This window comes from Nipponia nippon, unplaced genomic scaffold, assembly GCF_047370975.1.
Source record: "Nipponia nippon isolate SJK-2023a ecotype South Korea unplaced genomic scaffold, ASM4737097v1 scaffold_2, whole genome shotgun sequence".
Classification (NCBI taxonomy): Eukaryota; Metazoa; Chordata; class Aves; order Pelecaniformes; family Threskiornithidae; genus Nipponia; species Nipponia nippon.
In genome coordinates, this window is record NW_028262336.1 from 72,055,263 (window position 1) to 72,067,375 (window position 12,113).

Genomic DNA, 12,113 nt, shown 5'->3' on the forward strand with positions numbered 1-12,113 from the left:
TATCAGCAGTATATATTCAGCTGTCTGCAGAAATTATAAGCTCTGGGTAACAGTACAGAACGACTGTACGGCTACTCTTGGTATGCATCAGTGCAACAAAAATAAAGTCTGATCCTTGGAGTAAAATAATTTTGCCAGTAAAAAAGACGAGGTTGTCTATTATTTCCAAATGCACCATGAAACTTATTTTTTGGTCACAATGTATTTGCGTTTCCTCAAGATAAGCTTACCTTTGTAAGGAATTTATTCTGAACGGGTACCACTGTCTAATAATACTGATCAGAGATTAAATGAATAGGTTTCTACATTAGGACTAATAGAGACACATTGTGTTTGACGTTATCTGAGTAAAATTCAGAATCTATGAATGCTGGAAAAAGACCATGTTGCTTTTCTTTCTGTAGCAGTAAGAACCATTTCCCTCTTACTTTAAACTAGCTATCACCAAAATGTATGCAGGTCCTTAAGGGCAATGTATTAGATTTCACTTGTATTTATTGGCACGTAAAATGTTTCTGACAATAATTTTCCTTTTCAAGATGTTTCATGAAGATGCTGCTGGAGGTTGGCAGCTTGTGGCTGTTGATGTGAATAAACCCCAGGGCAGAGCTCCTGCGTGTCTACAGGTATGACATTGCTTTTTAATAAAACTGTGTGTGTAACCAGCACCACTCAAATGTTAGCACAAGGAGACTGTGGTGAGAGATAGCTACAGTAGTTTTAGTCATAAATTTCTTTAAATCCATTGCTTTCTGCAGTGTGGGCTTGTTCTTGAAAATCACAGATCAACAAAAACAGATATACCACACCCAAAGGGAGAAGATTAGAAAAATGCATTCCTTATAAAGGCTCTGTTTTGTGTGCTCATGAGAGAAAGATTTTGCATTTTTTAAATATAAAATAATGTAAGTAATCATCCTTTATCTTTCAGACTTTATATACAAACTGATTCCATTCCTATGTTATTCACAGCAAAAGTGCTTGCTTATTAACTGCAAAATACAATAACATATGCCAAGAAGCATGACTAATCATAATAAACACAGAGGTACCTCATTTCTCTTGTTCCATCTTGAAAATAGGCTCAGAGAAGAAGGGGGAAGAGGCACGTACGTAGGAAACCATGCAGTGTTTGAAACTTCCAGATTTAATATTCTCGCTTGGATATAGGCGAGTTTGTAAAACTCTATCCTCGTTGTTTATATAAATCCAGACTAAGATAAGTAATGTTTTTATAAATCCCTTTTTATTACAGCACATCGTACAGCAGCTCAAATTTTTATTTGCAAGTTAAATAATGTCACTTCTGGATGAAACAAACTTGCTTCAGAGCAGAAAGCAAAATCTTCTATCGCAATCTGATAGCATGATGTTTGCTGGCAGTTTTGGTTATGTTTGTTTTAATGCGTAAACTACAATACACATACTTGTTGGCAGCATGTACATTGCTGAACACTAAGCTGGCAAGCACCTTTCATCCCCCTCCACAAGCTGTTCATTCTCAAATCTCTGTTTTGTCAAACCACTGCCATATATTTAATTATAGCATATGTCTTAACTGATAATTCCCAAATTTAATTCTTGATTTTGACAGCAACAGGAACATCATTTGTGGTGTCTTAGGTATGTGGATAAAATGTAGCTGAACTCACAATGAAAACTCCTCCAGATGAAAGTTAAGATAGCATCTGACTTACCTGGTCTGCTTTTGTCCGTAGTATTGCATTCTTGCCCCTTTTACGGAATCATGTGAACAGACAGTAAATTGTATTCCAGGAAACATAAACCTCATGCATCAGTGGGTGCTGCAACTTCTTATAATTGCAACTCAACTAGCAGTTTTCTTTTCATTCTTTATCCCTTCAAACCCCAACATCTGCAGGGTTTCCAGTAATCTATGACCTTGCTGGATGTCAATCCAAGGAAAGCAATCCAAAGGAAAGCAATGCATTAAAATAGTATTTTATTAGGATAGTGCCCAAAATAGGCTTTATTCTTATTAAATATAGACTAAAAAACAGCCCAAAGAAAGCAAAATCTTGATAAACACACACCCTTATTCATCTCACCGTGCATTATTGTTTCAGTTCTATCAATCCAAAGTAAAAATAAAATAGACTTCCTAAAAAATTAATTTATTTAAAGCCTTTGCAATATATTAAAGGCATTCTTTATGCATTTAGTCCCTAGTGAGAGATGTGGTAGTTATTTTCTAAGGGTTTGGGTGGGTTTTGTTCCTTAGGAGGAACATGGTGCATAAATCTGAATCTAGGAAAGAGTTAATCAAGTTGGAGAATATATATCCTGCCGTTAGGACACATTCAATTAATATGCATTCTTCTGACCTTTATTAGCTAAGTATATTGTCATTCAATATCCTGTGAAGGATGGAGTTCTTAGAAAAAGGTAGCGAAGACTCTCTATTGCCCTGTATCGTTTTAATTAAATTTACAATAAGTTTGGTTTTGTTAATTCCTCTCTGGGCTCTGTAACTGTTACTACTCCAAATACGAAAGGGAACATTATTAAAAGTTCTGTTTCAACAATTACGTGGGTCTGGGTCTGTGCTTTGGTGAAACTCCACTTATTTGGTGTATTGAGTTATTTAGAATTTACTTCCTCAACAAACTATACTGTGCATCAGGAGAGGAAATAGCTTAGCAGCTAAGGGAATGGAGAGGGACTCTGGAGATCTGGGTTCAGTTTATTGGCCAAGCACAAATTTCCTGTAGACCTTAAGAAAACTACTTAATAGGTATCTTTGCTTTAGTTCACATTCCTTATGGTGGAAAAGTGTATCCCTCCTAGATTTGGCTACTGTGGTGTTTAAACCTACTAACTACTTGAGAGGCACTCCAGTAAGATGGGCTTGTGCTAAGTTGGCAAATAGGTACATCCAGCTCTCTAAAGCAGGGAATGATAGAGGAAAGAATAATGTGGTTTGTGTGTGGTGTGTAACATAAAAACCTCTCTAATACAGGTTTTGGAAGACACTTCCCATGGACTAGATGGATCTGTTGGGTTTTACTAGTTTGACCTTTGTACAACCATGCTTACTCCCACAGACCAGTTCAGGGGTTTCAGCCTGGCAAGCCTTGCTACCCTAGGTAGAACATTGCAATGGCACGTGGAGCAATGCAGGTCTGGTGTTATTCCTGAGCAAACAATTATTCAGCAAGAGATACCATATAGGCTCTGTGCAGAGCCTTTGTAACTTCCTTTGTCTCGCACAAACGTGTCGTATCAAACTGCTGAATTAGGTAAAACAAATAAGCAGGCTAACTGTGTCTTTACACTTCCGTCACAGCTGATCTGCAAAGAGCGGATTACAAAGGAGTTTAGGAATCCCATCTAGTGAGTAGTGTGCCTTGGTGCGTCTAAAATGCTGGGCAGGTGAGCTGTGGCAAGCTGTGCTTGCCAGGGTACCCCCTCTTGTCTCTCCTGAGAGCCCACCTGCCTTTCCACTGAACCTATGACATATGGGCAGAACAGAACCAGCATGTGCATGTGGATCTGGGATCTGCAAGGGGCTCTTGTATACAGCAGCATAGTAGTTAAAAGTTATAAGACTAAACCATGAGAGACAGGCAAGAAAGATGGGCATTAGTCTGATGTTTCTGAAGAACTTTAACTCAGACACCTAACTAGGTTTTCTTTAGTTTTGTAGAAGTGGCTGGAAGTGGCAACATGACAAATCAGTATCAGTATGGTTTCTGATTTTGACTTGCAAATCTAGCCTAATGTGGGGCAAAGAGGCTTTTATTTCGGTATAATGGTTTTATATTTATTGCATTTTTCTTCTGAGTGTTCCCAAAGGTGCTTTGTGGTCTTTTGTTACTTATTCTCACTGTTCCCCATGACTGGCATTGATTTTAAATATTGATTTTCTTCTGTCACTGAAAAATAATCTTTGTGTTTTCCATTTCAACATGAACCATTTGGCATGAATGCATGCTGAGGCTCCCACATTGCCACATTATTTTGCTGTTGTTGATATTACTTTAACACATTGTAGTGCGTTAGAACTTCCTGCCTACCGTGATTTACTCCTACGAGCCCAGTAGGAAGCTCTCAGTTCACAAATAAAGAAAAACTGAGCACCAGTTTCCAGAAAAAGTTCTTTAAAAAACTCTTTGAGCATGTATTTACCCTTTTAATCCCATGTTAAAGGCACACTGTGTTTCTTATTATTCCTTTCCTGTTAATTTTAGAGGTTGTTGATGTTTTTATCACTCCTTCCTTCTCTTTGTCTTACTGTTCACAAAGACTTGTAAAATATGCATACTGGTTTAAAGCTGAACTGGAAAGTTTTAACTCGCATGTCTTCTGTGAACCCATGGTTGGTATTACTAACACCAAGTAATGAGAGCTTCAGTCTTCTCAATAATTAGTTTTGTAATGAACAGAGAAAGCCTGGAACTGTGGTTCCTGTGGGGAACAATGAGCCAGACAGCAATTCCCTGTTCATGCTAATATTTTGGGGTCATATGTCCAGCAGAAATGAAACACAGATGGAGATGGAATGATGTTTAGAATAAGCTTGGGAACACTGTGTGTGATGTGTTAACATAAATGGAAGTGGTCACCTACTCACAAATTGTATGTGCACTCATACTCTGATATAAAATCTTCAACAGATTAAAAATACTGCATTCACTTTTAATCATATGTGCTCCATCTAGGGAAGAAATAGAAGGTCACAAAGCTACGATCTGAGCAAGCAAGTGACATTATTATGATTACAGTGCTCTTGAACCTACTATTAATGTCAAAAATTTAATCCTGTCTTTTTGCCTCAAAAAAAAGCTGAAAGTCCTTCATGCTACATATTATTATCAGAATGTGTTACAGAATTCTGCACAATAACAAAATTTTAGAGAACCTTGAAGGAGAGACAAAAAGATCAAAAGTAATAATCGAAAGACAGAAAACAAAGAGGGTGAAGGAGACATGGCCAGAGAAGCAGGAATTGAGTGTTTTAGCGGTTTCATAATGGATATATTGAATGAGAGAGAGAGAAATGATATAAAACAGTATTTAGGGATTTTCACTGCAGGAGTAACAGAAGAGAGTACAAGTGGGTTTTCTCCTCTTCTCTTTCATGGGAAGTAAGTATTGGTGAACCAGAAAAGTCTGGTAGTCTATTTATATACTAATTTGCCCTTTAGTGTAACTTTGGAATCAAGCAAAAGGTATGCCTACTCAGTCCTATTCTCTTTTTACCGACAGTGGCTTTCATTAAATTAAAAACATATATAATGCATTTCTTCCAATTAACTGAAATCCTCTCTTCCAGTGAAAGAAAAATCTTCAGTTGAAATTAAGTTTTGATTTGAATGAGTTTATTATTTGAGTATATTATATGAGTTTATTCAGAAGCAGATTAAATTGATTCCAAATCCTAAATTTCTGAGGCTGTCATTAAAAAAAGAAATCTACTTCTTTTTTTCTATGCCCTGTTCTCATTTAGAAAGGCTAGAAATTGCATCCGTTAACAGAAGCTTGGATAGTTCAGTGATGTACTTGGCACTGAAACAGGGCTGAAAAACAAACGTATTAGTTTTACTGAGGAGACTCAGGAGCAGAATATGCATAGTGTAAATGTAAAAGCAAGCTGTTAGTTTTGGTGAGGTGAAAATGGTGAAAAAAAGTGACGTGGAATGGAAGACTGCAGGGAAACTAAACATGTTGGCAACAGAATGTGCACAAATAAAGTCCAGCCCCATCCAACCTTCCTATCCTCAGTTGTATATGGGAAGATAGTAAATCCTGTGCATTATGAAAAGAAAAAAAAAAAAAGAGACTTCCAGTATTTTCCACTTGTACATAGGGTATGGGAAGAAATGGTGAAGTATGGTGAATGGAGTAAAGGGTTAGAAACTCCAACATCTGACTGACTCTTGGACTCTGGTTGGGGATTCACAAAATGAGCTGTCGTTAAATGTGTGCTCAGTTTCAGCTTTATGCCATTTCAGATGAGGAAGGTAAAGCTGTTACCATCCTCTGCTGGCTGCTTGCCTCCTTTCTTCAGGGGCTTTAACCACAGTAACAATGGCAACTGAAGAGGCAGTGAGTTTACTCCTGGGACACCTCAGCTCACTGTCTCATCCGGTAACGTAAACTGGTGTTCACTTCAGTTTATCTTATTAAAAGAAGTCATGAATTCAGACAGCTGAAATGATTACAGTCTGTTTAACTGGAGAAAGGAGGGGACAGAGCAACTCTAATGTAAACGAGCTGCTGCTGCAATGTTGAGAACCACTATCTTTTTCTGATATGAATTAGAAAGATAATCCCATAAAACTGGAGAACCAAACATATTTTGCCCATATACATTTTTTGTGTGCTTAAATTCACCATTTTTTTACTAAAAGGGACTGGAAAAATAGTAAGCCCCATGATGTAAATATCAGCGAATGCATAAAACTAGCAAACAATGCATTTGCCGTGTCTCCAAAACTGGCCAGTACCTGAAACAAGCATATATAGATCATCCTTCTCTGAGCTTCTGGATATCCATTTATGCCCTCGTTCTCTATCTCGGACTCCAGCAAACATTCATTTGGGGACTTTCTCAAGTGGATGTTAAATTTAGGCCATTATATTTAGTATCCATTGATGGATTTATCACCTATCAATATGTCTAGCCTTTTTTTGAACCCATTTATTGTTTTGGCCTCCAGAATACCTTGTAGGAACAAGTTACATAAAGTAACTATGTAGCATTTTAATTGATTGCAGTTGAGGAATTAGTTTGCTGATTTTCCTGAGATTACTCAGAAATAGTCTCCATCGCTGGAGGTATTTAAAAGAAGGGTAGACGTGGTGCTTGAGGACATGGTGGACTTGGCAGTGCTAGGTTAACGATTGGACTCGATGATCTTAAGGGTCTTTTCCAACCTTAATGATTCTATGATTCTATGAAATTACAAAAAACAGTGCAAAGATTATTGATTGTAATTTTGAGATGGATGCTCCTTTTCAGTGAAACAAAGAATTTGAAACAACAAAACTTGACAATGAGAGGATCACAAGCTGTTGTAACATGCAATCAGTAACAAGAGGAGGGCAGACATGAGTGTCTGAGGACCATAAACACCAAGAGATTAGTGTATTTGGTGACAAATCTGTCATATGTAAGACAACTTTCAAATCTCCCATAGGTAACATTCTGGCATTAACAAACATTAATTAACTTAATGATTATTAGATTCCTATTGTAATTTTGTTTATGCTTCTATTTCTCTGCTGTTGTATACATGCATCTAAAAGAAAAGTAATTTCAAGGGGGTGCAGAACTGCATGCATATTTTCAGTCTGCAACCTCCCTCCCTACTTTCCTTCTCTTCTTCCCTCCCTCCTTTCCTTCCCTCCTTCCCTCCTTCCCTCTCTCCTTCCTTCCTTCCTTCCTTCCCAATCCCTTCCCTTCGTCCCTCTCTCCCCCCCGCCCCTCTTTCTTGCCTGCCTGCCTTATTTTCCTTTATAATCATTATACCAAAGCACAATATGTTAACAGTGAGTTAGAGACATAGTTCTTTTATGTTCATAGTTTCTTCTCCATAGTTTTCATTTACTTGCTGAACTGTCTGTTCTTGTTCATTACAATCAAACTAAAGTACTAGCCACAGTTTGTAGCAATCATCTAACCACAAAAACTAAAGAAAAAAGAAATAAAACGTTATTGATTTCACTGTTTTGCATTTGAACAAATAGATTTCATGAACATGCCTTCCTCAGCTTGAACATGTAATTTTCCTGCAGATTTAAAGTATCACAATCCCATCACACAGACAAAACGGATAGATGTTAAACTATGATTAAGCTTATAAAAGGGTAGTGGTTTTCCTTGGCAGTATTCTTTATTAAAGGAGGGCCTGCTGCAGCAGAAAACATGGTCACATCAGGCCCTTGGCATCTCCTTGGGAGATTTAGGAACAAGTATTTGGAATGTGTCTGAGGCAGTAGGTTTTCAAAAATCTTTGTATGTCAGAGTTACGGAAGCCTTGGCTGACACTAATAATCAGTCAAGATCTCTGAACTTCCCCTTATTTTTGGACAAGCTGAAAGTGGAACTTTTTGTGTATCTCCTGATTTTCAAACGAGGCCCCAGAAAAACTTTCTGCTCCACAAGTAATAAGTTTTGCGTAAGGAATTTTTATAAATCTTGACCCTCTTTCACACAGGCCTGTACAGTTCACCGATAAATGGCATTAAGTAGTGACATTCAGTTCTTTCAACACCATGGTCAAATTAATAAGCTAAAAATCTCCCATGATCAAAAGATGCAAGTTGTTACAATATTTTTAAAAGACTCCTTCAGCTATGTGTTTTGTTTTTTTTTTTTTTACCCTTAGTCTTTTTGCTGTGATCTGAACAGAGTGGACCATTTTTCTAGCATTCTTTTCAGCAATGGACTTCAGTGCAGCTTGTACTCATAATTTGCACTTAGAAATTTTGGGGCACATCAGTGTCAGTGGATTATAGAAACTGTTCAGTAACGCCACTAAAATTAAAGTTCAGCTGAGTTTCCTTTAGAAAAATTTATTTCTGGGGTTAAATATGTCCAGTGTTTCAAATCCCATCAAACTGAAAACAGGTATTTAAATTGTCATGTAGCTTTTTTGTGTTTAGCACAATTACAGCAATCAAAGTGTTGGAAGCAGCAGTAGCAGCAGCATGACTTTCTTTAGAGCTATAACTTGGATGACAAACCTGAGCAAAGTGGAAGACTGCAGAGTCTTAGAATAAAACTAGCAGGGATATTTTTTTTCTTTGTGTGAGTTGGTTTCCCCCCAAATATTTTCCATACTTCTCGCGTTTCTCAAAGAAAGGTCTCTTTTTCACTAGGACTGCAAAGAACATCATGTACTACAGCTCTGTAGGTTATTAGATTGTTCTTTATAGATATTCTTTTTAGATTTTTGAAACTTTAAAAAGAAATCACTTTGTGATATTTTTTTGTTACTGTTGGGGTCTCTAATCCTTTGGGTTCCTCAGTAGTCAGTGGAGAGGGTGATTCCCATCATGAAACTGAAGATAATTCACGTGTTGGGGATGCCTCTCTCATTGTATTACTTCATTGTCACGAGAAGACTACATAAACTTTGTGGCCTTCTCAGCACCTCAGTGAAGTTCCTAAGAATAAGTGGGATGAGTCTGAGCTAGTAGGTATTTAAACAAACAGCTGTTACTAAATTCTGAAATTTTAAAGTGGCTATTTCATATTCAGATTAAAATTGTTACTTTCAATTATTCATAAATATATCTCACAAAAAAATCTATGAGAAAACATCTTTGCCTTTTCTTATTGTATTCTTGATATTCTGAACACTAATTCTAATTCTTTTGAGAGTCAATGTGGTCCTGATTGGTCTCATGTGTCTTTAAGCCCTTAGCAGATGCCGGTGGTAGGATCACAGTGGCACAGAGCCAGTAGAAAGAGATGAGCATTGCCAGAGGGCAGCTGAGGATCTGATTCTGGTGTTGCCCATCACTCTACAGACTGCATCAGTGTAGGGTGTTTACTTTCCTGTTTCAGGTGTGCCAATTCTTTGGGTCTGAATCTCTAAAGCCAAAGTCTTTACCTCCTCTTTCTCCAGTAGGCCATAATAATCTATATTATATATTTTTGATGTGCAGATTTAAAGCAAAATTAAGTCCCACTTCAACAAGCATGCATACTGAATTTTCATAAGTATTTCGCATTTATTAAATCCTACTGAAATCAGTAGAAAGTACCTAGACCTTTGAGAATCACGTTTTTATATGAGTGATTTCATTGGCATAAATGCAGTTGTATACGGAGAAGTATTTGCCCTGTCATGTCAAATTCTACATCCTTTACGCTTTGTGAATTCTTAAAGTGCCAGCTGGAGAGAAGCATCTTCGGCTGACCTATGCGTTTTAACAAGTTGAAGGCTGCAATGCCTCACAATTTTGCTTATCCTTCCTAGGATTCCCTTTCTTTCCTATGCTTGCCTCAGACCTTTGAAAAGAGGGTCTTCGAGGCCTGACAGGAGTGAAGAGGAAAGCTATCGATGTGGCATGTGGAGGAAGGACACTAAGCTTCTTCGTGCTTCATGTATGTGAACTAATAGCACATGTTTGCAACCCTTCTTTGGCATAGATGTACTTTGAGTTCTAACCTGAGATTTAGTTTGGTATTCAGGGTGAGTGTTTTGCAGTTTGAGGTCTGTTCTGTCTGTTATTTTAATTCTTCCATAAAAAAAAAAACAAAACAAACATTTTATGTTCTTGTCTCAGAGCTTTCAGACAACGAACAAAACTGAACTGTCACAATAAGAGTGTGCATTCCCTTTTATAGACTTGTTATCTTTATTTTTCTAGCTAAAGAGGATCAGGATGGATACCTGACCCAGAGGCCATCTGACATGGACTGTGGCCTTTCATAGTTCCTTCTCAAAAACGGATCGATCATGCCCACTTTACACAGTGCTTGGCCCTTTGTGTCTTCTGGGTCCCTGTGGCATCCCTGTGTCCTTCAGGCACAATTATTTCTCTGTGGTTTTTTCAGTTCTGAGTATCCAAAATAACGTGAGGGTTGTGTTGCAGCTCACCAGAACGATAGTTTTATGGTCTGATGCTGAGATCATACATTGCATGCTCTCAGGTTTGATACCAGGGTGAGTGAGGTTATTCAAGGGTGCAGAGACTTTTGTGATGTTAGAGGATTGTACAGAACAGAGGGAGCCGTGCTTGGATGTTGTTTTAAGGAGAACTAACTGAAGAGGTCCAAACCAGAGCCATGCAGCCAGCTAGCAATTAAGCAGACTGGATACGGCGATCGGTTTTTGTAGTTGCTTCTTGGCTTTCATTCCTTTAACAGAGTGAAAGTACCAGATGGTACCAGAGAATGAATTTTCCTCAGCTGAAAAGTTTTTAACAAATTCTTTTGTAACATGAGGGCAAAAAGAAGACAGTACAATACTTAGACTCAGAAAACAAACATGCCTGGTTGTTAGCAAATGCTAAGTATTTTAAAGGAGTGAGTAGAGAGGACAGAAAACTAGGATAAGGTAGAGCAGCGTGTGCATTATATGGTACAAGCAAGTATGACTAAGACTAATGGGATAAAATTAAGAAAGAGAGCATTTATGGCCAGCAATGCATGTTGTAGATTCTGTGGAAGAGTTTGTATGGTAGCAGGGAAATGCCCTCCAACGGCTGCAGGCATTGTCAGGCCAGGCTGGACAAAAGGCTAGAAAATAGTTCTGCATTGGTAGGGGTAAGGCTGTGGTGCAGTAGATACTTCTTTTACTCTCTCATAAGATGAGAAAGACAGAAATGAATCACAACTGAAAAACTAGCACTCGGCTGTGTTGGGTTCTTCCCCCAAGTTTGCCTTTTGTCTACACAAGAAGCCTTGATCTTTCCACCTCAGCTCAGTGCAGATCTGTTACATAGGCTTCCTTTTCTCAGGACAGTTGGCAAAACACTAGCATATTTTTTCCTAGCACACAATAACCAGTTGTTCCTATGGGCAGGAATGGGCATTTAACTTACTTTAGATATTTGAAATTTACTTATCCAACTGAGGCACAGAAGGTTATACTTAGTGGAGAGAAGCAGGCCCCTTCAGCAGATACTTTCTTTGCTAGTTGTGACATAGATTTTTTTATATTTTTATAGGCCTAGACACACAACACGCTATTTCATATTTAAATTGCAGTGTTTCAGGATTTTTCATAATTGCTTTCCACAATCAGTCATTTTCATTTAATCTTCACCTCATCCTTTGAATAGCAGCTTGAGACATCATACTTTAAGTGCTATACATTATTTTGCCACCTGGTGTATATAATCTATGTGGTGACATTTTATTAATTGCATAGGACCCAGAGTATATATAAATAATTTCCTCTTCTCAGTCATAAACTTTTCAGAAATGTTCAGCTGAAGAAAGCAGATATATGCACTAGTGGGCTTGATTTCAGAAGATGTTTCACTACAGATGCTGCTAATATAGCAGAGTTGGCAGTACATGTGCTGTGCTCCTTTCTTTATTTCTGGCCTCCACTTCCCTTTGCAGGGTCCTGGATACTCAGAGGAGGAACTGGAACACTAATTAGTGAAAGCTGACTGCACACCCAGTT

General features: G+C 37.9%; 1 protein-coding gene across 2 annotated transcripts in view; it reads left to right on the forward strand.

The window, feature by feature from the left end:
- Positions 1–12,113, forward strand: part of NALCN (sodium leak channel, non-selective) — a 246,181-nt gene that overhangs the window by 89,424 nt on the left and 144,644 nt on the right. For both annotated transcript variants that reach the window (XM_087758313.1, XM_087758314.1), the window contains exon 10: positions 540–626. In XM_087758313.1, the coding sequence (XP_087614439.1) occupies positions 540–626 (87 nt within the window). The remainder of the gene's footprint in view (positions 1–539; positions 627–12,113) is intronic.